Here is a 27,884-nt window from a genome sequence, read left to right on the forward strand (position 1 = left end):
TCCAAACAGTGTATTTTAAGAGACAGTGGGTGTGGAGGCTTCTTTGAAAGTAATTCTTTTTTCGTTTTCTTTTGTTGGTGAAAGTTTCTGACCCAGGGGCCCTCTCCCGTGAGTTTGGATCATAGATATTAACAGTCTCCTTGTTTGCCCTGGTGATGTAGTCGAATCTGTAATAGTCTTGTCAGCAGTTTTTCTCCTCAGAAAAGAGTTCCTGGCAGGCATTTGGCCCAAGGGCCTGGCCTCTGAGCCTGGGGGACAATGTTTTATCTGAACAAACATGAAGAACATATTTTTATTTGCAAATGATCAAAACAGAGTTTGGAGCCATTCTTCCTATTTTTGTATTTGAGTAGTAGTTGGACATGTTACTGAGCTATGGATCTGAAGGCAGCAGGGTTCACATTGCGGTTTTAAAAAGTGGCACATTTCATGGGTTTGCTACCCAGTAAGTGCTGAGGAATTCTACCTGTTGAATTCAGTACATGCGAATATGTGTGTGTGCCGTGTGCGTAAGACAGTATCTTGAGAGTCAGACTGCTGCTCGTTTGTTGAGGGGATTTACCCAGACTATGTAAAACAGTGTATTTGTATTGACTGCTGTGACATCCCAATAGATTGCCTCTTGATTTAATGAATGCCTCTTTGGTTTCTTGGCCTAAACTATACTCTCTATGGTTAAAGGATAGAGGAGGGGCAGCCTGCTGTTCTGCAAAGAAGAGATTCTGAAGTCTGGCAGGTCTGAGCTTGCAAGTTGGAACCCTGTTCCTTGTTGGCTGTGTAACCCAGAAGGATCTCAGTGCCTCTTGAATAAGGCTAATGTGAGGGTTAGATACATGGAATGTAGAACTCCTGGCAAAATGTCTTGCATTTAATCAGTTCAGTTCAGTTGCTCAGGCATGTCTCTTTGCGACCCCATAGACTGCGGCACGCCAAGGTTCCCTGTCCATCACCAACTCCTGGAGCCTCAAACTGATGTCCATCAAGTAGGTGATACCATCCAACCATCTTATCCTCTGTCATCCCCTTCTCCTCCTGCCTTCAATCTTTCCCAGCATCAGGATCTTCTCCAATGAGTCTGTTCTTCGTATCAGGTGGCCAAAGTATTGGCGTTTCAGCTTCAGCATCAGTCCTTCCAATGAATATTCAGGACTGATTTCCTTTAGAATTGACTGGTTGGATCTCCTTGCAGTCCAAGGGATTCTCAAGAGTCTTCTCCGACACCACAGTTCAAAAGCATCAATTCTTCGGCACTCAGCTTTCTTTATAGTCCAACTCTCACATCCATGTATGACTGGAAAAACCATAGCTTTGACTAGACAGACCTTTGTCAGCAAAGTAATGTCTCTGCTTTTTAATATGCTGTCTAGGTTTGTCATAGCTTTTCTAACAAGATGCAAGCATCTTTTAATTTCATGGTTGCAGTCACCATCTGCAGTGATTTTGGAGCCCCCCAAAATAAAGTCTGTCACTGTTTCCATTGTTTCCCCATCTATTTGCCATGAAGTGATGGGACCAGATGCCATGACTTTATTAGTTTTCTGAGTGTTGAGTTTTAAGCCAACTTTTTCACTCTCCTCTTCCACTTTCATCAAGAGACTCTTCAGTTCTTCTTTGCTTTCTGCTATAAGGGTGGTGTCATCTGTGTATCTGAGATTATTGATATTTCTCCTGGCATTCTTGATTCCAGCTTGTGCTTCATCCAGTCTGACATCCAATGGAGTTTGGATATGGGGGATAGATTTTGTGTCTAATTAGGCTGTTTTTAACCATCCTTGTCCAGAGAAGGCAATGGCAACCCACTCCAGTACTATTACCTGGATAATCCCATGGACGGCAGAGCTTGGTGGGCTGCAGTCCATGGGGTTGCAAAGAGTTGGAGATCGCTGAGTGACTTCACTTTCACTTTTTACTTTCATGCATTGAAGAAGGAAATGGCAACCTACTCCAGTGTTCTTGCCTGGAGAATCCCAGGGACGGCGGAGCCTGGTGGGCTGCCATCTGTGGGGTCGCGCAGAGTTGGACACGACTGAAATGACTTAGCAGCAGCAGCAGTAGCCGTCCTTGTATGGTGATGGCTTCCAGGAATTCTCTCCCGTTACTCTTCCAATTTGCCCAGAATTTGTGACATGGATGTGCAGGAGCAGAAGTCACATCTCAGTGTGAATTTGCCCCATGGCATCCAGAGTAGACAGTAGACACCACACTGTCTCCCCATGTTTTAGCTCCTGCGCCTTCAGAGTTTAACATACAAACCCTCAGTTCTGGTACAGAAGCCCAAAGGGGTGGTGGGCTGAAAAGAAAAAAAAGTAACTCTCTACTACCATGGCCCAAAAGAGTGGTTCCTGAGAGAGATCACCAAAGATGACTTCATTTTAATATTTTTTAAATTGAAGTACAGTTGATTTACAGTTAATTTCTGCTGCTGCTGCTACTGCTGCTAAGTCGCTTCAGTCATGTCCGACTCTGTGCAACCCCACAGACGGCAGCCCGCCAGGCTCCCCTGTCCCTGGGATTCTCCAGGCAAGAACACTGGAGTGGGTTGCCATTTCCTTCTCCAGTGCATGAAAGTGAAAAGTGAAAGGGAAGTCGCTCAGTCGTGTACAACTCTTCGAGACCCCATGGACTGCAGCCCACCAGGCTGCTCCGTCCATGGGATCTTCCAGGCAAGAGGACTGGAGTGGGGTGCCATTGTGTGCAGCAAAGTAATTCAGTTATATATATATACACACATACACACACATATTAGTTATATATTATGTGTGTGTATATATTTATATACACATTCTTTTTAAAATTCTTTTCATTATGGTTTATCATAGGATGTTGAATATAGTTCCCTATGCTGCACAGTAGGACCTTTTGTTTATCCATCATATATATAACAGTCTACACTGCTAACTCCTAATTCCCACTCCAGGCCTTACCCCCCACCCCTGCCCCCTGCCCCCCATGCCAGCAGCTACAACTCTGTTCTCTGTGTCCATGAGTCTATTTCTGTTTTGTAGTTAAGTTCATTTATGCCATATTTTGGATTCCTCGTATATCATACAGCATTTGTCTTTTTCCTTCTTACTTCACGTAGGTGGATAATCTCTAGTTCTGTCCATGTTGCTGCAAGTAGCAGTATTTCGTTGTGCATACACGACGTTTTCTACATGCATTCTTCTGTCAGTGGATATTTAGCTTGTTTTCCGTGTCTTGGCTATTGTGAATAGTGCTGCTCTGAATATAGAGGTGCGTGTACCTTTTCAAATCATAGTTGTATCCGGATACATGCCCAGGAGAGGGGCTGCTGGGTCATATGGTAGCTTTATTTTTAGTGTTTTGAGGCACCTCCATACTATTTTCCATGAACTTACATTCCCACCAATAGTGTAGGAGGGTTCTCTTTTCTCCACACCCTCTCTAGCATTTTTTATTTGTAGACATTTTAATGATGGCCGTTCTGACTGGTGTGAGGTCATACCTCATCGTAGTTTTGATTTGCATTTCTCTAGTAATTAGTGGCCAGAGAAGGCAATGGGACCCCACTCCAGTGTTCTTGCCTGGAAAATCCCAGCGATGGGGGAGCTTGGTGGGCTGCCGTCCATGGGGTCGCACAGAGTCAGACACAACTAAAGCGACTTAGCAGCAGCAGCAGCAATAATTAGTGGTGTTGAGCATCTTTTCACATACCTGTATGTGTATGTCTGTATGCCCATCTGTATGTCTCTTTTTGGAGAAATGACAAAGATGGCTTTAGAAGGCTCTATCCCTGATAAAACTTTCTTGCTTGGAGAAACAGGTAATAGGATTGGTGATTTCAGCCAGATAGAGGGTGCAGCATGGTCAGAAAGAGATCTTGAGTTCCCATAATAAACTGTGTTGGTGCTTAAAATTTTGATTTTGTCTTATACTTAGCTTAAATGGTTCAAAGATAATATGTTCCCTTAGCTGAGAATTGGCATCAGCCTCCAATAGATTCCTAACCTTTGGTCACAGATTCCTTTGAGAATCAGATGAAAAAAATGGATTTTTTTTGGGTCAAACACAGGAACCACCCCGCTGTGTATCATTTCAGGGAATCCATGGGTCCTCCAGCATCTATCAAGAAGCTTCTGATTAAGAACCTCAGGTTAATTCTTCATGAAACAAAATATTTTTATATACAGTCCACTTAAAACAACCTCTTCCTTCACTTCTCCTTTTTGATGCTTCTTTTTTCTTTTATCTTTCTTTTTCTGGCACGCAAGTTAAGTAATGAGATATTTATTTTGAAAAACAGCCCATCCATTTTCAACATGAATATCCATCTCCTTTGCCAAGATCTTCTTTTGAGGAGTGGGAGTAGGTAGCCAAGAGATGGCTTATATCAGCAGTTCTCAGACTCCTTTGTACTCTTAAAAAGTATTATAGACTCCAAGGAGTTTCTATTCATGTTTATATCTATAAATATTTATCACATTAGGAATTGAACCAGAAATATAAAAAATACTTGTTAATTCATCTTAAAATAGCAGCAATAAAGCATTACATGTTCACATAAATAACTTTAATTGTTAAATTTTGTCTTCTAAAATTAAGAGAAAGATCGAGAAGAAGGGCGTTGTTTCTTTGCTTTAAATTCATTTTGGTGGCGCTGGGTCTTTGCCACTGTGCACAGGCTCTCTGTCGCAAGCAGGGGCTACTGTGTTGGGTGCGTGGGCTTTTCACTGCAGTGGCCTTTCTTGTTGCAGTTCCTGGGCTCGGCAGTTGTGGTGCCTGAGCTCAGTTGCTCCATGGCACATGGAATCTTTCCAGACCAGGAATCGAACCCATGTCCCCTGCATTGGCTGGCAGATTCTTATCCACTGTACCACCAGGGAAGTCCCTTTTTGTATTTTTGCAACTGTCTACAATTGCTAACCTATCAGAAGAGACTGGAGTCCTGCAGCTGCTCTGCCTTCACGCTTTTGTGATATGCTCTTTTGTTGGACTATTTGGGGAAAGTCTTGCTTCGAATAGGTAGTTGGAAAAGGGAGGGCTTTAGGGGCCCCCTGAAATTATTTAAGGAACCCCGATCCCCACTCAGAGAGCAGCTCATTTATGCTAATATTGCTTGGGGAGGTCCAAACCTCTGAAAACCACATTCTCTATTTAGTCCGTGAGGAGAGGCGAGTAGGTGTCCCTCAACATAAATTGTGTCCTGCAATGCTCTGTAATTAATTACTGGTTTCTCAGTGTAACTGGGAAGGATAAAGTGCTGTGATGGGAGCCTGGAGTCTCCCAACCAGCCTGCCTTGCAGCCCTGGGAGCGTCTCCACGGAGCCCGGGGCAGGGAACACCCACAAGCTTTTCACTCTGTGGTTGGGGCCCCATTTGCTTTGAACCTCCCGTTGACAGAATATCTAGTGTGGGCCATAAAATAGCCCAATATGTCTTTCTCACTTTCTCTCCTTTTAAAAAGATGAAAGAAAAAGCCATGTAAATGAGCTCTGGTTGTCTCCATAAAAGACATCATAAACCCGGATCTTTGCTGGAAGGTGGCGAAGTCAGGCTTTCCAGTTGTGACTTCAGCTGGAGTTGATCGTGAGCTGAGCCTGCAAATAACTAGATCTTTAAATCAAACTCAAGTGTATTCCATGAGAAACGATTTTCTTGTTGTGAGAGGAGGGTGGAAAATGAACAGCAGTGAAGTTGTTCAACAGTGTGGGTTTTTTTGTTTGTTTGTTTGTTTTTAAAGTGCCTATGCCATGCCAAGCACTATTCTTGGCTCTTGGGAGGTGTCAAGAAAAGATTGCTGAGCTTAGGGGTGAAGTGCCGGTGTGTCTGCAGCAAACAATTAGCACAACAAGTACAGGACATGCTATGGGAAAAAGAGAGCAAGATGGGGAGGAGTGGGCAGTGGTGGACGTGGTGACAACTCCAGATCGCGCAGGCCCCCTAGAAAGGGCAGGCTTGGGTGGGGATTGGAAGGGGAGACGGGAGTCGACCATTGATTTGGAAACTGGGGTCATGCTCTGTACTTTTGAGAAAGAGCAAAGAGGCCAGTGTGGCTGGGGTGGTGGTGGGGTGGGTGTTGAGAAGTTTCATGGGGATAAAGGAGATTAAAAGAAGGCTTCCAGCTGAGCCTTGAAGGATCAGTATTCTTGGAATTCCTAGAAGCAAGAAGGGCTGGGAGCGTACACTGGCAGGAGTCCTTCAGTTTCACTGGTGGCAGGGTGCCTCCAAAAGTCTGGTGCTAAGGCTGGACACCAGTGAAGGGCCTTGATGGACAGCCTCAGGAGCCTTCCACCTTGTTGCTGGGAGACTTACTGTACAGGATGGCTTATGGGAGGAAGGTAGTTAGAAAAGAGAGCTGATGACTGGAGATGTGAGATGAGGGGTGGGGGAGGGGGTGGGGAGTGAGAACAGGGACTGAGACACACACGTAGGAAAACAGATGAAAGGAGAGAAGATGACTCACTGACCTCAGCACAGTGCTGGCTCCAGTCTGAAGTTACCTGGAGCAACATTTCAAGCATTAGACAACTTCTGAGTCCCTTGTGAGCAGCAATAAGAAATTCACTTCCAGCGGTTGTAATTGAGAGAAATTTTGAGTCACCCCTGTTGGGAATCATTAGGGAGGATGGGACTGAGTGCTGGAAACTTGAAAGGGCATGGAGTCTTTGCCTTGGGAAAGGAAGAAGTGGGAAATGGAGCTGGTTTTTAGAAATATCTCAGATGGAGCCATGACAGGTGTAAAGGGGTGAAGAGAAGGAGGCCCAGGAGCTGAAATTGACAAACTTCTGAATCACGAACTCAAAAAGGCACTGGACATTTGTTTATAGAGTTGGGAGGGGGAATCTTACAATAATGGAAAACAGAGACTGCAGTATTTCTGTAAATCAAGAAAGGTGATTATTGTAACAGTGCCTAGCAATTACTTGCAGCATGGGGAGCATCATTTTCTTCATTTACTGTGCAGTGTTATGAATGTGAAGAGGATTCAGAGGGATTGCATTGGCTCACGCCAACCTTGGTCTGCCTGTCTTTTTCCCCATAAGGCCTTGTTTTTTCCCACATTCCTCAGCAACACAGTTTCTTCTGTATTAGTGCAGGAAGCTAGGAAGTGAGGTCAGGCAGTGACTTCCCTCCTTGGGCTGAGATGGACATGATCTGTGCAAGTGCTGTGTGCTGGGCAGAGTTCTAGAAAAGTGAGTTAACTCTATATCATATCTTACAATGTGTCTTACAAAGTAGATTTTATTGCCATTCCCATTATACAGTTGAGGAAAGTGAGGCATGGATTGGTTCAGAATGACATGCCTGGACATGATAGTTGCTGTGCTGAGATATGCCATGGAGAGAGTGTTGGAAACCACAGACACTGTGTACGTGTATGCATGTATTGGGGGGTGGAGGGACTCAGATTTGGGGGATAAGAAGATGATAAACCACAGGAGGAATATTTTAGAATTTAGTAAGTCAGAAATTGTTCCAGTTCAAGACTTCCACAGGTCCACAGATATATGCCCAGGAGTGGGATCGCTTGATCATATGGTCAGGAAAGAATCTGCCTGCCAATGCAGGAGACCTGGGTTTGATCCCTGAGTTGGGATGATCCCCTGGAGAAGGAAATGGCAACCCATTCCAGTACTCTTGCCTGGGAAATCTGTGGACAGAGGAGAGAAGAGCCTGGTGGGCTAAAATCCATGGGGTCGCAAGAGTCGGACATGACTTAGCAACTCAACCTCCATCACCACCACAAGTCAGAATCTCCTCCCGTCGCTGAAATCCCTTGAACTCTCCTCTACTGTGTTTACCATCTCTATACAGGTGTATTGACGCAAAGCTGCATTCATCAGGGAAATTAAAGAAAGTGACCAACATAACAGTTTCTAATTGCATTCGACTTAAAACTTCTCCCAGGGCCCTTGAACTTTGTGGCTAATGACCTCTTCAGAATTGTGTCCACACATCATTAGCACAGCAAACCTGTTCCTTTGGGTATTTCTGAGTCCCTGGTGGAAACGAGGTGAGCTTTGCCACAATCTGTCATTAGCCCGTGTTTATGCTGGGGGACCCTCTAGTTTTCAAGGCCATGCAAACAGGCTTTGAATTTGCCTCTCACCGCCTCTGCTTTAGTACCAGAGCTCATTTAAGCTTTGTTGCCTGGCTGAAATGACTAAGAAAACTTGCACTGTTGAATGTTTTGGGCGACAGCTGGCCACTTGTACTTCCAGTGGGAAAGTGCATGCGTTGATTTCGGCCGGTGGAATGGAAGCTGATGAGTGAAAAATCCGGCTTGGGAGGATTCATCCAGGAAGAGCAGGGCTTAAGAGCCTCTATATTCCATGAATGTTATTTATAATTGGAAGCCTCTTCAGTGGAGTGGTTCTAACATGAGGAGTTTATTTTGAGCTATTTTCAGGAAATCTCTGTCCAGATCATGCATCATGCTGAGAGTTACTTCTCTGTTTAGCTAGGGTCTTACTATTTCCCTTGATCGCCTCTGACTTTTGCTTTAAATTTCAGTACATTTGGTTTGATATTCTGGCACTGATCATATGCTAAGGCATCTAACTAGATAAGAAGGAACATAGCTTGCATTGGGAATAAAGACTCTTGTGCTCCCATGGAACTCTTCCCTGAAGTTGACCACTAAAAGAATGGGGGTGGTTCACAGACACTTTTGAGTGTGGGGAGAATCAGATTTCTCAGGCATGAAGTGTCCTTGAGATGGAGGTAGTCGGAGGAGGAGCCCTTTGAAAAAATGCACCGGGATTGTTTGCATCGCAGTGATGCTGTCTGTCTTCTGTGCGATTGGAAACCACAGGGCAGTGTATGCACCTGGCATTTGAGGAGGTTGGGTGTTTGGGATGCACCCTCAGAGTGGTCTTGCAGTGTGTGAACCTAGAGCCTCTGTATCCATGTATCTGACTTTGGTTTCTTCTAGAGCTTCTGTGACCTGTAGGCTTCTAACTGTTGTGTGGCACTTTGTTTTTCGTTGTTCAGTTGCTAAGTGGTGTCCAACCCCATGGACTGCAGCGCGCCAGGCCTCCCTGTTGGCTATCTCCCGGAACTTCCTCAAACTCATGTCCATTGAGCCGGTGATGCCATCCAACCATCACATCCTCTGTCCTCTCCTTCTCCTGCTGCCTTCAATCTTTCCTAGCATCAGGATCTTTTCCAATGAGTTGGCTCTTTGCTTCTGGTGGCCCAAGTATTGGAGCTTTAGCTTCAGCATCAGTCCTTCCAATGAATATTCAGGTTTGATTTCCTTTGTATTGACTGGTTGGATCTCCTTGCAGTCCAAGGGACTCTCAGGAGTCTTCTCCAACACTACAGTTCAAAAGCATCAATTCTTTGGCGCTCAGCTTTCTTTATGGTCCAACTCTCACATCCATACATGACTACTGGAAAAACCATAGCTTTGAATATATAGGCCTTTGTCAGCAAAGTAATGTCTCTGCTTTTTAATATGCTGTCTAGTTTTGTCATTGCTTTTCCTCCAGGGAGCAAGCTGGATAAAACAGCCCCATTGTAGATGACTCCTTCATTGTATTGAAGTTGGAGATGGCTGGTATAGGGGATGTGGAGTCCTGTTGACCATTCAGGTCTTGAGTGATGCCTCTGGCTGGGTGGACATCATTTTCCATGGTGCTAGAGCAAGGATTTCTGGGTATCTGGGAACATCCCATGCTTCATGGTCATATAGAGGCTGGGGCTGGACAGGCAGCATTTGTTTCCGGGCAGGCTGGGTCACATATCAGAAGGGGGATGTGTACCACTGAGCCTACTTAGCTGCTTGTGGAGACAAGGTGGAGCTGCCTTGGGTCACAGATGGGGAGCATTCCCTGGCGGTTACTCTCCCAAAGTATGCCAGCTCATCTGGGGCCAGCAGGCCTGTTACCTGGAGAAATCACTGCTCAGTTCAGTGACTGTCCCAGAGTTGAACATGCACAGCCTGAGCCACTGCAGAGCTGCAGCATGAGTTGGCATGAGCACGTGTTTAAGTATGAAAAAGAGGGGAGTGTCTATCGAGTCCTTAACTCTCAGTTCCAGTAGGGATGTCAGGGCGTTCTGTAGGGGTTCATGGTTTGTGGGGATGTAGTAGATGTTAAGTGGAGAGGGGAGTGGCAATCCCATCCAGTATTCTTGCCTGGAGAACCCCACAGACAGAGGAGCCTGTCTGTCTACAGTCCATGGGGTCGCAAAGAGTCAGACACGACTGAGCAGCTAAGCCCAGTAGATAAGAGACGTGCCTGTCCATTCTCTGCTTGTTCCACTCAGATTCTTTCATCTCCCCCTTCCCCTTCCCGTCACTTTGGAGTTTGAACTCTTTGCTGGAAAGTCAAGGCATACAGATGCCCACTCATGCAGTTTTGTTGGGAAACCCTAGAAGAGACACTGTTGGCAGACAGAGGGGAAGGCATGGTGTTGACTGCTGAGACAGGACCCTATCAGGTGCTGCCTGCAGCTGAGCCATGGGGACGCCTTGTCAGAGCAGAAGAGGGCATTGGAGGCATGGGTTTCTCACCTCCAGTCTGCCACCCACCAGGCCGTTGACTTTCTGAGCCTTAGCATCCCCAAGCATTCACCAAGGGGATGGTTTTGCAAGGTTCCTTCCTGTTCCCCAGCTCTGGAAATTATCAGGTGCCTGCTATCAATGTCTTCTTTTTTGTTCTGAACTCTTTTTCTTAGGACCCAGGGAGGTTACCCCTGTGTAGCTGGTCATTCCCTGTCTTACAGAGAAGCAGCTCATCATTTTTCATTTTTGAGGCAAATTTGTGGCTGATTTTTGTCCCGTCTCCCAGAGAAGGACTGAAATGTAAAAACGAGTCCAGATACTGGGGAGATTCATACAAACTCCTCATCTCCCACCACCCATGGTTATCTTGAATAATCGGTGATGACTGACTTTACTTATTATCATCAAAAGGGACATATGGTAAATGTTCCTGCCAGGAAGAAACGTGGGTTGGTAACAGCACTCTCCTGTTTGTACTGGGGAGTTTTTTTACCCACTGGATCCCTGGGTTGGGAAGATCCCCTGGAGGAGGGCATGGCAACGCACTCCAATATTCTTGCCAAAAAATTCCCATGGGCAGAGGAGCCTGGTGGGCTCCATGGAATCACAAAGAGTTGGACGTGCCTGAAGCGACTGAGTGTGCATGCTCACTCAGTGGCACAATATATATATCGCGTGCCTTCCACGTGTGCGTCCTTGATGACCATTGGTGGTGGGTAACAGGCAGGCCAGCAGGTAGGATGACAGTCACAGGGTCTGCATCTTAGCTGTATCCCTGGTTTCTTTGACCCTCTCGAGTCCCTCTGTATCCCAGGGACCTAAACTCCATTGCACGTGTTATTGGTCCTTAGAAACTTGCTTCAGAACTTCCTGCTACTGTCTTCCCATCTCACCGCCCCCTTGTTTCTTCTTTTTTTTCTAAATAAACTTTTTATTTTAGAACAGTTTTAGAATCAAGCAAATGTTGCCACATGGCACAAAGGGTCCCCGTGTACCCTGCACTCAGTTAACCTTGAGCACTTGGTTGAGATAGTCCTCGGCCAGTGTCTCCAGTGTCAACTTCCTGTGCTTTGCACACTGTACTTCCTTGTGTGTGTTTTTGTGTTTTTGAAGATGTACACTGTGGTGGTTTCAGTTCAGTCGCTCAGTCGTGTCCGACTCTTTGTGACCCCATGGACGCCAGGCCTCCCTGTCCATCACCAACTCCCGGAGTGTAATGTATGTATGTATTGTGAAATGATTGCCACCATCAAGTTAATTGACACATCCATCACTCACATAATCACTCCTCTCTTTCTCCCTCCCCTCCTCCCTTCCTTCCTTCCTTTTTTTTTTTCTTTCTTTTTTTGTGGTGAGAACACTTAAAGATCTACCCTCCTAGCAGATTTCCAGGATACAATACAGTATCATTAACTAGAGTCATCTGGCTGTGTATCAAATCCCCAGAACTTAATTGATCTTGTAACTGAAAATGAGTAGTCTTGACCAAGATCTCGCATTTCCCCTAGTCCCCTAGTCTATCAACTACCATCCCACTCTCTGATTCTGTGGGTTTGGCGTTTTTACATTCCACATAGAAGTGAATCCGACAGTATCTGTCTTTCTGTGCATCCCATGATGGTTTTCGTGTCTGGCCCTGCCCATCGTTTAGTTGCTAACTTAGGACCTATTCACGATGAAGGTGAACTCTAAAGGCCTTGGCTTAGAATTGACCACGTGAGATGTGCAGAGATGAGGGCACAGCGCCTGTTTGGGCCTCATGCAGGACAATGTGATTGGCTTGGCTGAGAAGTTCGTTCTGGTGTTTCTGTAGCATCGTATGAAAACCTGGAATTAATGTTTTGGCCAACCCAATAGTTTGTGGCTTGGTTCATTATGCCCCATTACCTGGCAGCAGAGATTTGAAAGCACAGCATTCAAATCATTTATATGGCAATTGGAATATCCTGTTAGCTTTTACATTTTCAAACCGTAATGAACTATTTATGAGACTAAAGGCTTAAAACACGGTTAGGTCTCCAAACCATGTATTATGTGCATGTCAGTTTCACATTCCCATCCTTTCCCTTGGAGAAAAATCAGTCCCATTTCTTATCCCTGAGACTGTTGAGCTGTCCTGTTGAATTCTGCTTTCATTATTTTCCTTTGAGGACTACCCTTCTTTAATTATTATTTGTGGAAATGCCTTTAGCACTTGAGAGCAATCCAGATTGTGATTTAAGAACAGACCTGTCTGTGTCCCGTCGAGCCTGAGAGCAGGGCCAGCGCTTTGGAAGTTCCAAATGTTTTTAACCGAGGGATGGATACCCCCCACATCTTGGCAGTTGCCCCGAGCTGTCACTTGGCCCCCGGGGCAGTGAGTAGCTTGCTCCGGCTCCTGGCATCCCAGCTTTGAAAGCGCAGGGTAATTGGAGAGTCTACACTGGAGCCGTGGGCCCCACAGACTTGTTCAGCTCAAGTGCAGAGTGAGAAGCTGCTTGTTTTCAAGAAACAAAGCGGATTGGAGCATGAGGGCTCTCCCCTGCTCCTGGGCTCAGGGTCCTTGCTGGGTGAGTGGGTGGGGTGGTATGCTAGTTATCTTTCTAGTCACCAGATCATAAATTAGACTCCTAGCTCAGCGTTTTGTTTATTTATTTGCTTTTTTTTTTTTTGAAAGTATGAGCTACACAGATGTCATTATTCCCTTGGAACCCCCTCCCTCTGGAATAAACTACCTAATCAGCCAGCAGAGTTTCCTGGAGCGCCAGGCTGGCTGATGAGGACCAGAGTGCTGAGTTCTCTCAGCAGGGTAGTGGGGGGGATTCTGAATAGCTGATTTGCCCATTACTTAATTATCTAAGTCAGATCATTGATAAGTTCTTTGAAATGTTTCTTGCTTTGTGTGTTGTGTGTATTTTGAGTGTTCTGAATTGTTGACATTCATACTGGGGTGGTTTCATGGTTTTCCTGAGCTGCTCAGCAGGCAAGTTGGGTTTGAAGGGGTTGGAGGTTGAGGGGTAATTGCTCCCGGGAAGGTGGGGAGCAGTGACACACTGCATGTCGCCAGCAGATCCACAGCCCCCGGCCAGAGCGACAGGAGCCCTGGGTTACTTCTCTGTGTGACGCATGTCTTCTTTCTTCTCCCTTTCGGCTACTAAGGATGTTAACGCAGGCGAGGGTAGCGAGTTTGCCGACAGCGGGATCGAAGGGGCCACCACTGACACGGACCTCCTGTCCCGACGATCCAATGCCACTAACTCCAGCTACTCGCCCCCCACCGGCCGTGCCTTTGTGGGCAGCGACAGCGGCAGCAGCTCCACCGGGGACGCGGCCCGCCAGGGGGTGTATGAGAATTTTCGCCGGGAGCTGGAGATGAGCACCACCAACAGCGAGAGCCTGGAGGAGGCGGGCTCCGCGCACAGCGACGAGCAGAGCAGCGGCACCCTGAGCTCCCCGGGCCAGTCTGACATCCTGCTCACGGCCGCACAGGGCACGGTGCGCAAGGCCGGCGCCCTGGCCGTCAAGAACTTCCTGGTGCACAAGAAGAACAAGAAGGTGGAGTCAGCCACGCGGAGGAAGTGGAAGCACTACTGGGTGTCCTTGAAAGGTGAGAGAGAAAGAGAGCATCCTTCCTGCTGTGCTGGGTAACCCTGTGCTCCGTGGTAGCCCTTACACGTGATGGCTTTTAATTACATGGAATTTCTATCTCATGCTAATTTCAAAATTGTTATTTTATGGTGGTAAGAGTACTTAACGTGAGGCCTGCTCTCTTGGGCTTTCCAGGTGGCACAGTGGTAAAGAATCTTCCTGCCAATACAGGAGACACAGGAGACATGTGTTTGATCCCAGGATCGGGAAGAGCTCCTTCAGGAGAAAGTGGCAACCCACTCCAGTGGTCTTGCCTGGAGAATCCCATGGACAGAGGAGCCTGGCGGGCTGTAGTCCATAGGGTTGCAAAGAGTTAGACATGACTGAGCATGCACGCACACACAACACACACACACATACACACACACACACACCCTCTTAAAACATTTTCAGGTGTATGTTTCAGTGTAGTTGATGAAGGCACACGGTTGCACAGCACATGTCTAGAACATCTTATTGAGCTGAAACTTTATGTCGCTTGATAGTCACTCCCCATTCCTTTTCCCGTCAATGCTTTATAGTCTTTACTTTTTCACATGGAAGCTATTAGAGCCTCTCATGCCTTGTTTTCTTATGTACAGCTCGTTGTGGTGACAGTTTCAGTGCCTTGAGTTCCAGAAAATATTTTTTTGAAATCGTCCCAAAAAATGTGTCTCCCAGAGTAACTGTTTTGGAGGGAAAAATCAGTAGTTTGAATCTTATGAAATTGACTTTTTTTTTTTCATAAAGAATGATGGAATATTGTTAATTTCATAGAGTTTAACCTAGTGTTTAATGGGATGTCTGAGCCATCTACGTTTGTGAAAAAGTCACTGTTCTGCAGTCACACTTTGAATACTTGAGTGTGTGTGTGTACATGTATACATGCATGTATATATATGCGCTGCCTTTTCATTGATAAGCACAATGCTTTGATATGCTGCTGTTCATTAATGGTTTGCATACATTTTGGAAGTTTGTGCGTGTGTTTTTGCCCATGTCTGCATGTCTTGATGGTATACAAATTGGAACGTATTTGTGAGCTCTGTGTCTTCAAAGAAAAGACACTTCTCAAGCCCGCTTAGAATCCTTAACAGAAGCTGGATTTGAAGCAGGTTAATGTATGACCAGAGAGGTTAGAGAGGTTACTAAGCATGAAGGATGGGTCCCAGAGAAAGAAGCCTGAGCTTACCTGGTGTGGTACACCCATTACACCATCTGATACTGGATTTTATCATCTGTGGCTGGTGTGGAATAACCAGTCCAGGAGGCACACAGCAGCCTAGAGCTCTGTGCAGTGATGTGCAGGTCAACCCTTGTGCGGGGTTTGGTTGGGTTGCATTGCTTGTGGTGCCTACTGTTGCTTCAATACCTGGCCAGACAGGGAGGGAGCATATTAATTGGGCTGTAGGTCTTGTTGCGCGTCACAGAGATCTATAGTGACAAAGCCTCAAGCAAGCCAGGACTTAAATTCCCTCCCACCTAGCAGAGGTAGGCCTTCTAAGGGTGATGGGGTGCCTCTTTTCTGTGACATCATCCAGAAGCCAGGGTTCCTTTGGTCTTACTGCTTAACTGTACCTAGAGCATTGTTTTCATCTGAACGATCAGGAGAGCTCACCAGCAGGTCCGGTTCCAGTGGAAATATGGAGGTGTGGAGGGCGATTCCCTCTGCACTGAGAGTACAGCCTGGAAGTTGACTGAATCTCTTCTGCTTCCACTGCATAGGCCAGAAATGAGTCCACCCTAGCTGCAAGGGAGGCAGGGATGGACTCAGCCAAGCACTGGGGCTGCTATTACTGCAGAGGGAAGGAGGTTGGGCATGTTGGGAAACAACCAGTTGTCCCATAGAGGAGTCTCTGCACTTGTCAGCCAGTGCAGGGCAGTTTCCCCCTCCTTTCTGCCCAGAGCTTGTGTGTCTAATGTTCCTGCATGTTTAGCATAGGATGCTCTCCTTAGTCTTTAAGACTTGTTGGGTTATTACATCTTGTTGCTCCACTTCTAAGGATGTCTCGGAAAGAGTCAGGTTCTTCTTCTTTTCTTTTTTGATTAATTTTATTTTAATTGGAGGATAATTACTTAACAATACTGTGTTGGTTTTTGCCACACACTGACATGAGTCAGCCACCGGTTCTTTTCTCATGTTCTCTTCTCGTTCTGAAAGTCTGCCTTAGTGGTTTCAGAGTTTGACTAGATGTGGAATTCTGGTACCCATAGTATCGTCTGTGGAAAACCTCAGAAAATATTGATATTAAACTTTGAATTTTGGTGTCTGTGCAGAATCGGATACCGTACTATAGTCTACATAAAGTGCATATAAAATTTTGAACACAGATGTGAAGTATCTGTGTTCAAAACACAGGAACGTTGGATTTGAGCTAATTTTATTGGGTGACACACACACACAGACACATACACAGAGCACACTTTGCTTTTCATTTCCCATTGTGAATTACGAAAAGGCTATTTGATGTTGTGGTTCTGCTTGTGAAACACAGTTGTTCTTCCTGTGGGAGCATTTTGGAGACCTGCTACCGTTCTTTTTTGCATGAGACCTGCCTTGGCTTAATTTGAAGGTCATGTCTAAGGGGCTCTGGATCGTATCCACTGTCCTGCTGTGGGGGGTGGGATGAGATGACATCAGGGAGAAAGACCCCTTCTTCCACCTCCTTCTCCTCCCCAAAGGTCCACAGCACTGGACCCCGCAGCCTCTGTTCCCTTTAGCAGCCTGTCTTATCTTTCATTTTATTACTTAACGTTGAGTTTTTAACAACATGATTAGAAGACCACCTACATCACAGTCGCCTGAGTCGCTTCCTGGGTTATATCCATACCTGCTGAATCTCAAAGTCTGAAGGTGGTTCAGTTCAGTTCAGTCACTCAGTTGTGTCCGACTCTTTGCAACCCCATGGACTGCAGCATGCCAGGCCTCCTTGTCCATTGCCAACTTCAGGAGGCTACTCAAATTCATGTCCATTGAGTCGGTGATGTCGTCCAACCATCTCATCCTGTGTTGTCCCCTTCTCCTCCCACCTTCAATCTTTCCCAGCATCAGGGTCTTTTCCAGTGAGTCAGTTCTTCACATCAGGTGGCTAAAGTATTGGAGTTGGGGCCCTGTGTTAATCCCTGTATTGGACCTGCTATAACCAAGTGCCACAGACTGGGTGGCTTCAACAAAAGAAACGGATTGTCTCACAGTCCTGGAGCCTCAAAGTCTGAGGTCAGGGTGGCAGCAGGTTTGGTGTTCTCTGTGTCCTCGGTACCTGTCTATGTCCAAATTCCTCTTCCTTATAAAGACAGTGGTCATAGCAGCTTAGTGCCCACCTGAACAACCTCCTTTTATTTTAATTACCTTGGTAAAGCCCTTGTCTCCCAATATAGCGAAGTTCTGAGGCCCTAGGCCATGACTTCAGCCTAGGAACCTGGGCGGATAGGATTCAGCCCATGACAGGCCCTGAATCTGTGGTTTAAACAAAGTTCCCAGGTGATGCTTAGACTCAATTTGAGAATAACACTGTTAATGGCATAGGATAAAAATAATTAGGTGATTTTTATTTTTACTTGGGACATGGAAGCGGGGGCTGTTTTGTTTCTGCTGCTCCTTTAGAGAATAAATGATCAAGGAAGGCAGGATGTGGGCTCTCAGGAGCCCAGCCCACACGCCCATTAGAGGAGGGAGCCTTCACTTCCTTGATGACCCAGATCTGAATGACACAGTCTGTCAGGATCCAGACGGGAAGACACAGCTGCCGAGTCTTTTCCTTCTGGCTCATGACGGGTCCCATTATAGATTGACAAACTTGGGGCTTGTCCCTGCCACTCACAGGCAGGGCTCGCTGCTGACTCGGGCTTGGAGATGGAGAAATAAAAAGCAGGGTACTTGGAAACTGTGGGCTAGAGAATTCTTCAAAGATTCTTTCTCGTTCGACAGAATAATTAAGCTTTTAAAAGTTTAAGAATTAGACTCTGGAGTGTCTCCATCCATGACTGAAAAACAAACAGATTACGTTCAAGATGAAGGTAAAGAAGATGTTACCAGGGAGCGCATAGTGCCCAGCCTTGCTGTTTCATGCTAGTCTTAAAGTTGAAACACATCGATAATTGAGGAGAAGCTGATTTTCAACCACCCACTGTCATGGGCGATTGTAAACCTAAGTTGAAAAATGATAGAAATGGCAATTTGGGGAGACATGAGTGTGTGGACTTTGCGCATCCATGATCCACAGGCTTCGGTTTCTGTTCTAACTATAGTAAAGCTGCACTGTCCCTTTTCTGTTAGCGTAATATTAGTCCTCATTAGCGTAATATTAGTAGCGTAATATTAGTCCTAAGGATTATTTAGAGTAAGGTTTCTCAGTAGCGGGACTGCTGACATTTTCCGGATAATTCTTCGTCATGAGGCTTGTCCTGGGCATTGTATGTTAGACAGCATCCTCGTCCAGTCAGTGGTCCCCAGCCTGTTTGGCACCAGGGACCGGGTTTCACGGAAGACAGTTTTTCCATGGGGAGGTGGGGGGTATGGTTTGGGGATGATTCAAGTTTATTACATTTATGGTGCTTTTTATATCTTTTATTATATCAGCTCCACCTCAGATCATCTGGCTTTAGATCCTGGAAGTTGGGGACCCCTGTATTACCCACCTGCTTCTGTCCCCCACCCCCAAGTTGTGACAACCAAAAACGTCTCTAGACTTCACCAAAGGTCCCTCATTCAGCAAAAATGTCCCCACCTCGGAAACCTCAGATTTCAAAGAAAATATCCTCTTCTTTCCATTTCTTTTCTATCTCTGAATCTATGCTAGCTTAAGACGTGGAAAGAGGAAATTCAGATGTTTCTGAATGTGAGCTCTGTGTTCCTGTAAAAACATGAGCTCTTCAAAATAAGAGGGATTATTAAAATATATATATATATATAGTGTTGGGGTAATAGGTCTGTAGTTAAATTATATGTATGTAACTTATACCCCCAAAACATAAAACCTAAGTAAAACCCTACTAAAATTACATAACACTGTGTATTTCCAGCAATAAGTGTCACAGAAAACATAGGGCTTTATCCTCGGGGTGGGGGCGGGGGAAAGGTGAATATAGCTTGAATGGGTTAGAGGGAGAATTGAAACTCTTGAACTATGGATAGAAGGACGACAGTTATAAAATCGTGATGTTCAGCAGCACCACGCAGTAGACTCTTTGGCTGAGCTCGTGGTCAGGCGGTACCACAGGAAGCACCGGGAAACCAGCAGGGCTTGCCAGCCAGTGTGCGGTGTGCCTTTGTGCTGGAGGCACTACATCCAGCAGCTGTTACATGCTCTTGTGAAATATTAGGTTAATTTCTTCAGTCGTATCTGACTCTTTGGCAACCCCACGGACTGTGTTCCGCCAGCCTCCTCTGTCCACGGAATTTTCCAGGCAAGAATACTGGAGTGGGTTGCCATTTCCTCCTCCAGGGCGTCTTCTCAACACAGGGATGGAACCTGCATCTCCTGCATTGGCAGACAGATTTCTTTACTGCTGAGCCAGCAAGAAAGCTGTCCTGTGAGATATTAAGGGCTAGGAAAAACGGCCTTCGCACTCGTGTGGCTTTTCAATTGATCCCGCTCGTTGCACACTGTCAATTAGAAATTTGCTTTGCGGAAGTTCATATTGCAGCCTAAGAGATGGTACTTGGAAGGGCTTTGTGAGTCACATCAGTGGTGGCCCTTGCTTGTGGTAAGGAGGATGTTGAAAACTGACCAAGTGGCTTATATTGAAGTTAAAAGAATTAGAAAGTTGGGCCCCGGCCTCCCATGAAATTGAATTTGATGACTTGAGAGTAAGTCCTCAGTGAGTAATTACTAATAAAGCGCACCTCACCTGCAGGCCATGGTTGGAGGGTATCTGTGGAACCCAGCTGGCCACAAATCTAGGCCAGGTTTCTACTCGTTTCGTAGTTTAATTAAGCGTGGCCCAGGCCTCCAGCTTCCCCTAGGCTTTCATGCGTGTATCGTGTGTTTGTTCTTCCAGGAGGAACGAGCACTTGGCTCATCTCTAGGAAAGCATTTTATAGAGAAGATCTGAGACTCAAAAGTCCATCGTTTCTTTCCTTATCCTGAAAGCACCTGAAGTCAGTGCTGTGTTCTGTTTTCGCCAAGGGCACAGTCAAGAAACCCTATAGATGGTGTTTCCTGGTTGCATTTGCCGTGAGAGATATTGGGAGGAGGCTGTAGCAGGACAGTCCCGACTGCCAGGCCTCACTCAGCACTGCTTGCTCTTTGGACCCATGGAGCTGAACTTACAGCCACTCTGGGACCACAGAGTCACATAGAACCGAGCGACCGAGCGCGTGGTACATGGTACTGGTCAGAGGAGCCTTCAGATCCCCGCATGCCTCTGAGGGTACCCGGAATAAAACATTCTGAAGTGGAAAGTAAGATCGCGAAGAACCGGAGGGCATGTGTGATGACACTGAGATTTGAGTCTTAATGGGAGACTTCCTGGTGGCCCAGCGGTTAAGACTTTGCCTTCCATTGCAGGCGATGTGGGTTCCATCCCTGATCGGAGAACTAAGAATCCCATGGTACCTCTGGGCCAAAACCCAAAACATGAAACAGAAGCAATATGGTAACAAATGCCAGGAAGACTTGGGGGGGAAAAAAAAAGTATTAGCACAACATTGTAAATCAGCTATACTTCGATTAGGGGGGAAAAAAAGAAAGATCTTCTCTTAATACAAGCCTATCCAAGGCTTAGTACAAGCATAGCCCCCTTCTCTTTACTTCCTCTCTTCCATGCTGATTTCCAGCCCTTTCCTAGTAACAGTGCGCAAGCCACAGTTTTCACTCCAGACTTTCTGTTGCACCAAGTACTCACGCAGACGCCGCTTTGTTTTCCCAGGGTGCACACTCTTCTTCTACGAGGGCGACGGCAGGTCGGGGATAGACCACAACAGCGTCCCCAAGCACGCCGTCTGGGTGGAGAACAGCATTGTACAGGCAGTTCCTGAGCACCCCAAGAAGGACTTCGTCTTCTGCCTCAGCAATTCCCTGGGCGATGCCTTCCTTTTCCAGGTGTGTGGCTCCTCCTTTGCAGAGCGTTTCAGATCGCTTGTCAGATACCTTCCTCTCCTGCCTGAGTATTTCATCCTGTTTCCTGTTGAGTTGGGTTGTGGGTGGTGGCGGGGGTGGGGGGTGGGTCCTAGCTTTTGCACATTATAGAAGCAATAGGTGCTGTGCTCTTCACCACCCCATGGACCGCAGCACGCCAGGCCTCCCTGTCTTTCACTGTCTCCCAAAGTTTGCTCATGTCCATTGAGTCGCCATAATGAATGACAGAATAAACATCTCTGTTGAGTTCCAGGAATGACTGAACTCACCTAGAGGTCTCCTCCGTGAAGCCCGAGGGAGGGGTGTAGATTGAAGGATTTTTCACTGAACTCTTGATATGATTTGTGTAGCACTTTAGAGCAAGGATCATGAATTCCTTAATTTAGACCTGATTTGTGCTGTCAAAATTTTTTATCATAATATGTTCTCTTCTAATATTACTCATAAAGTAAAACGATGACATCCTGGAAATAGTCTCTTCCCAACCAGTTTCTCTTCCTCATCTTTTCAGAACCTTGTACTTAAAGTTATCGAATTCTGACTGTTAATTGTATTAAAACATACTAACCTATGTATCACTTCAGGGTGAACATTTGCTTTTATAGGGAATCCTTTGAATTAGGTCAGTTGTGATATACTTTTTGGGGTGTTAGTGCGTTAGGTAAGCTTTCTCCATTTTATAATTTAGGAATAATATAGGAAGTCCTCAAGCCTTTATTCCATGCTTCCTACGTCCTATGCATAGTGATATGGAAAATACCAAGAAGATTTTAGCATAGTCCCTGTGCTTGAAAGTGTTCACATATAATAAGGGAGGCAGACACTGGAATACACGGAACTTTATGATGTGGTAAACCTTGACTGTGAATGTTAAAGGAAGAACAGGGATGAATTCAGTGAAATTGATGGTGAGGATATGCCATGTGAGAGAGAGTTGAAATAAAGGCATGGAAGAGAGTAATAGGTTGTTTTACCTGGGGCCCACCAGGCTCCCCTGTCCATGGAGTTTTCTAGGCAAGAATACTGGAGTCGGTCACCATTTTCTACTCCACGGGATTTTCCCAACCCAGGGATCGAACCCACGTCATCTCTTTTGTCTGTGTTCATGATGCATCTGTCTGGATTTCTTTTGGTGTATTCCCAGGAGCGGCAGTGCTGGGTCATGGGGTACGTGCACACAGTCAGGTGTACTAGATACTGTCTGTTTCCAAAATGAATGAAATAGTCCTCCTTGCATCAGCAGCCCGGGAGAACTCCAGTTCATTCTCATCCTTGTCCACAGGTGTTACTGTTAGATCTCTGTCTTTTCTTTTTTGAAGCTATCAGCTTGAAGTTGAGCACCTTTTTCTGGGTCTAATGACCATTCCAGTATCATCTTTTGTGAAGTTTTTAAGTCTCTCGCCTACTTCTCTACTGAGGTGTCCATCTCCTCGTGATGATTCACAGCAGTTTGTTACGTGGTTTGTACATCATCTCTTTGTTAATTCATTTCAGTTGAGTTCAGTCGCTCAGTCATGTCCGACTCTTTGCAACCCCATGAACCGCAGCACGCCAGGCCTCCCTGTCCATCACCATCTCCCGGAGTTTACTCAGACTCATGTCCTTCGAGTCCGTGATGCCATCCAGCCATCTCATCCTCTGTCGTCCCCTTCTCCTCCTGCCCCCAATCCCTCCCAGCATCAGAGTCTTTTCCAATGAATCAACTCTTCTCATGAGGTGGCCAAAGTACTGGAGTTTCAGCTTTAGCATCGTTCCCTCCAAAGAAATCCCAGGGCTGATCTCCTTCAGAAAGGACTGGTTGGATCTCCTTGCAGTCCAAGGGACTCTCAAGAGTCTTCTCCAACACCACAGTTCAAACGCATAATTATATGCATCCAATTGTCGTTTTTCCTCCCTGTGGCTTGCTTTCTACTCTCTTAAAGGTATTCTTTGTTAAATCAAAACTTTAATTTTAATGTAGTCTCATTTCTCAAGGTGGAAGGGAACTGGTGGGGAGTTCTTTATGTATCCTATTGGAAAATTTCCATGCTCTGTCCCATGAACATAGTCTCCTATATAACTTATAAACCATTGTGTTTCCAAATCTGGAATAGCTTGTTATTAATTAATTGAATATCTTGCAAATGATAAAATGCTTAACTGCTCTCATGATAACAACAGTAAACAAACCATTTACTGAACCCTTACTGTATGCCACCACATTGAATATGTTTTACAGTGTGAGTCCATTTAAGTCCTACAGCAGTATCCATCTTTTAACCAGTTGTTACGGATTGTGTACCCCCTCTGTGGAAGCTAAGGCTACAAAGGCTGATAATTGGATGCCAGTTCATAGTAACTGAGTGTTGGGGCTGGATTCAAACCAAGCCTCTTGTTTCCCAAAGCCCCTTGTTGTCTAAGCATATTACTTATCCCATTACTATTACTTTTTACGCTCAGAAGAACATGGGCGAGAATCAGTGATTATGATAAAAAGTGACTTTTTTATAATTAAGCCACTTACTTGGAATATTTGAATGTTGTAACTTCATTTTGGCCATCCTTGCCTCACCGTACAAGTTAGATGATAATTTGGTTGATTTCAGGATGTTCTTCTATTTTACCTACACACTTCTCATGTGAATTCCCTTTGAAAGGACTTTCCTGGCCATAAAATTGCTATTAGAATCTGAATACTCAATAGGTCACATTGAATAAAATTCTTTTGTGGCAGCATAGGACCTTATTCATGAAAACCACTGTGTCCTCTTGTTTTTGGTGAAATTTTTATGCTGCTTACGTGGGACAGAGCACAGAATGAACCTTTTCAGAGGAAATTACTGCTCTTTGGGATCCATGAGGGCATTTTCCACCTTCTACTTATTGTAATCCACATGGCTCTGGAGGGGCTAAGTTTGAAAGGAACCTGTGTGCAGGGGGTGAGGCAAAAGCGAGGGAGAGGGAGCATGATTATGGAAATAATTTGTAGGTTATTTCAGCCCCGGGGCTCAATTCAGTGCACACAGTTTCCAGAGCCTGTATGCTGCTGACCTGATGCTGTTATTCAGATTTGCTGCCCATGGAAAAGAGATTCGTGCTACCAGCAGAAGTAGAAAAGGGGTTTTGTGTCCAGGACGGGCGTGGGAATGGACATGAACGTTAGAGTTTATATAGGTGCTATGCTGTTTACAAACGGGAAGCTAGAGCTTCTGCATTTCAACTATTGATATTTCTATTAGTGTTCTTCGCTCCAACTGGAAGCCAGAATCGGCAGCATCACCTACATACAAAGCACAGTTTCCTCTCGGCCCTTTCCTCATCCATTACTAGAGGATATTGCATACCGTTCCAAAAATCTTGGGGACTTTTATGGTAACATATCCTAATATTAGTTTTCAACTTCTGTATTCAGTGCCTTGGGAACATAGTTAGCAGACAGAGTAAGAATGATGCCTGACTGGGTAGAAAATCATTTCAAATTATGTATCTGAAGAAGTGGCCCAGTGGTTAAGAATCTGCCTTCCAATGCAGGGGTGCTCATTTGCTCAGTTGTGTCTGACTCTTTGTGACCCCGTGAAAGGTAGCCCGCCAGGCTCCTCTGTCCACGGGATTTCCCAGGCAAGAATACTGGGGTGGGTTGCCATTTCCTTTTCCAGGGGATCTTCCCGATGCAGGGGCCATGGGTCCAACCGCTTATGGGGAACTAAGATCCCACGTGCCGAGGGGCAGCTAAGCCCATGCGCCACAATTGGAGAAGCCCGTGCAGTGCGGTGAGGACCCAGCGCAGCCAAAAGCAAACAGACAAAAACCGAACGAACAAAAAAAGAAGTGTGGGAAATACTGTCTCTAAGGGGGCATTGCCTTTCCATAGAAAGTTTCAGCATTTATAGTGTCTCATGTATAGCATGCATATATATATATATATTTTTTTTTTCGATGCCAAACTCCTAACCTATAAAGCACGCACAGTTTAAAAAGACTTTAAAAAAAAATAGTATTTACACCTTTATGTTGAATTGGGTATTAGATGTGGTAATGCAAGTCAAGTGTCTGATAGGTAGCAAATGCTCACTAAATGTTATAGTTAGCATTTTAACTAGAAGAAAAAGAGATTAGTTCCCTGTACTTCTCTAAAATAAGTATCTTTACAGAAGTTGAGTGTGGCTTCTCTGAGGAAAGACTAAAACTTTGAGTTTGATCAGCTTCTGAGCAATAATTACCTTCAAGTGCCCCATGTGACTCTGTGTATCAGACTCAGTGAAGATCAGTGTCATATGCCCTGGACAAGGATAACCACGTTAGAAAATGATCTGGAAATCACCTTTCACCAGGAGCATCAAGTGGACTTGTTAGAAGAGCCTGTAGAAGGGACTTCGTATTTGGACTTGAGTAGATGGAGAAGGAAATGGCAACCCACTCCAGTGTTCTTGCCTGGAGAATCCCAGGGACGGGGGAGCCTGGTCGGCTGCCGTCTCTGGGGTCACACAGAGTCGGATATGACTGAAGCAACTTAGCAGCAGCAGATTGGCATCAAGCTTCCTTCTCAAGGCTGGTACCATTCCTACAAGGCTCCTGACAGCTGGCCAGTCTGGCCAGTCTGGATGGCTACCATCCCTGGGAAGCGCCCATCTATTTGGTTAGTTGGCTCCACGTTCTAGAAAGTTCTTCGTCGTGTTGTAATGATACATTCTTCCTGGCGACATTTGCCATTTCTGTTTGATTCCATATTTTCCCCCAGAGTTTTAAGTAAGCCTTTCATGCTTATTCTTCCTGATAACTGTCTAACTACTTGAAAACCGCTCTCATTTCCCAGTGCCATGTCTCCTGTTTAGGTCCCTACCAGAGGTTTCCAAGCCAGGCTGCCAGTGGTCCAGCTCCTTTCCTGAACATTCTCCTCCTAACTGTGACCCAGGACCCCACACCCTGTCCTCGTGAGGCCCGCCCTGTGCCTCTTGCATTTCAGTCCCTGCTCTCTCATTTCTTCCATGATGCTGGTGTCAATTCCTTAATTTACTAGAAACCACAACAAACCGTTGACTCATACCCAGCTTGTGGTCTATAAACCCTCAGTGACAAGATCCTTGTCATCTTATTTTAATAGATTTCTGTAAACTCCAAATTGCAGAACTTAAACTTAGTTCTTCAGAATTCTATCTTTGTGGTTTTTGTCCTCCGAATGAAATCATCTAGGATGCTAATTTGATCTTCTGTGGTGTTTATATCCTTCTTAACTTTGAGTTAAAATATGCAGATATGACAGACTCCAAGTTTGGTCTTCGTTAGGTGTTGGCTTGGTTTCTAGCTAAGTCCTGTTCTGCCACCGCTGTAGATAATTTTCCTACCTCTAGCCAGCCACTTTAGGAATACTTCCCTTTGGTTTTGGCATAGGTTCGTTGTGACAAAGGGTCACTTCTAGCATCTGTGGATCCCCATGCCAAATTTTTTGAATCTCGGTGAAGGATTGGACCCAACCCAGATAAGCTTGTCAGTACTATTCTGGTGGCTCAATGTCATGAAATCTGGTGAAAAGAAGAAATAGCAGGTATGATCTGAGCCATAGACTCATGTCCAAGAGCTCCTTGCTGCTGCTAAGTCACTTCAGTCGTGTCCGACTCTGTGCGACCCATAGACGGCAGCCAACCAGGCTATACCATCCCTGGGATTCTCCAGGCAAGAACACTGGAGTGGGTTGCCATTTCCTTCTCCAATGCATGAAAGTGAAAAGTGAAAGTGAAGTCTCTCAGTTGTGTCTGACCCTCAGCGACCCCATGGACTGCAGCCTACCAGGCTCCTCCGTCCATGGGATTCTCCAGGCAGGAGTACTGGAGTGGGGTGCCATTGCTCCTTAGGGCCTCTTATTAATGCCCCATTTGGGATAGAGGGTCATAGAGCTCCCTGAAGGGGTGCCTGCTGGACCCTACCCATTTTATGCCCTGGGGAGGGGCCCTTTTCAAAGCATGAGGACCCGTTGGCCCAGCTCTAAGGAGAGTATTGTTGCAGAGTACGGGTGTTGAGGTGCAAAATAAGTGCACAGGCTGGCCACTGTTTACAGTGCATGCCCCGCTGTTAGTGTGTTCAGAGGTTTCTCCACATGTTAACAGCACAGAGGAGAGGTGCAGTTGTGACCGAGCTCCATTGCAGCCTAGTATACTATTATGTATCGTCCAAGGAATGTGTTACTGACCATGTTCCGCTTCCTTTTTACAACATTTTAAATTTGTGTGAAGTTAATACAAACAGATAACTTTATTTATTTGAAGCATAGTTAATTTACAATGTCGCATTTATTTTGAGTGCCAGCAAAGTGATTCAGGTATACATATGTATGTATACGTATTCTTTTCCAGATTCTTTTCCATTATAGTTTATTACACGATATTGACTACAGTTCTCTGTTCTACACAGTAGGACCTGTTGTTTATTTGGTGTAGATGGTTTGTGTATATAATAGTCTGTATCCTAGACTCCTAATTTATTCTCCCCTCCATCCTGCCTTTCCCCTTTGATAACCATGAGTTTGTTTTCTTTGTCTGTGAGTCTGTTTCTGTTCTGAATGCATATTTTTGAAGAATTCAGTTAACCTTTAAAGACCTACAGTGAAGTTCTCTTCTTATCCTTCCTTACATGAAAATGTAGAATTCAGTCAGTACGCTGAATTTACGCTCTTTTACGCCCTGTTACGCTCTTTTGACGTCCCCATGCTGTATGACCATATAAATAGTATTAGCTGCTGAGCCAAATAGTGTACT

General features: G+C 45.5%; 1 protein-coding gene across 7 annotated transcripts in view; it reads left to right on the forward strand.

Moving 5' to 3' along the window:
* The window catches only part of TIAM1 (TIAM Rac1 associated GEF 1), a 461,928-nt gene that overhangs the window by 307,084 nt on the left and 126,960 nt on the right, over window positions 1-27,884 (forward strand). For all 7 annotated transcript variants that reach the window (XM_060403824.1, XM_042229680.1, XM_042229684.1 and 4 more), the window contains 2 exons: window positions 13,610-14,057; window positions 20,948-21,120. In XM_060403824.1, coding sequence (XP_060259807.1) covers window positions 13,610-14,057; window positions 20,948-21,120 — 621 coding nt within the window. The remainder of the gene's footprint in view (window positions 1-13,609; window positions 14,058-20,947; window positions 21,121-27,884) is intronic.

Source organism: Ovis aries, chromosome 1, assembly GCF_016772045.2.
Source record: "Ovis aries strain OAR_USU_Benz2616 breed Rambouillet chromosome 1, ARS-UI_Ramb_v3.0, whole genome shotgun sequence".
NCBI lineage: Eukaryota > Metazoa > Chordata > Mammalia > Artiodactyla > Bovidae > Ovis > Ovis aries.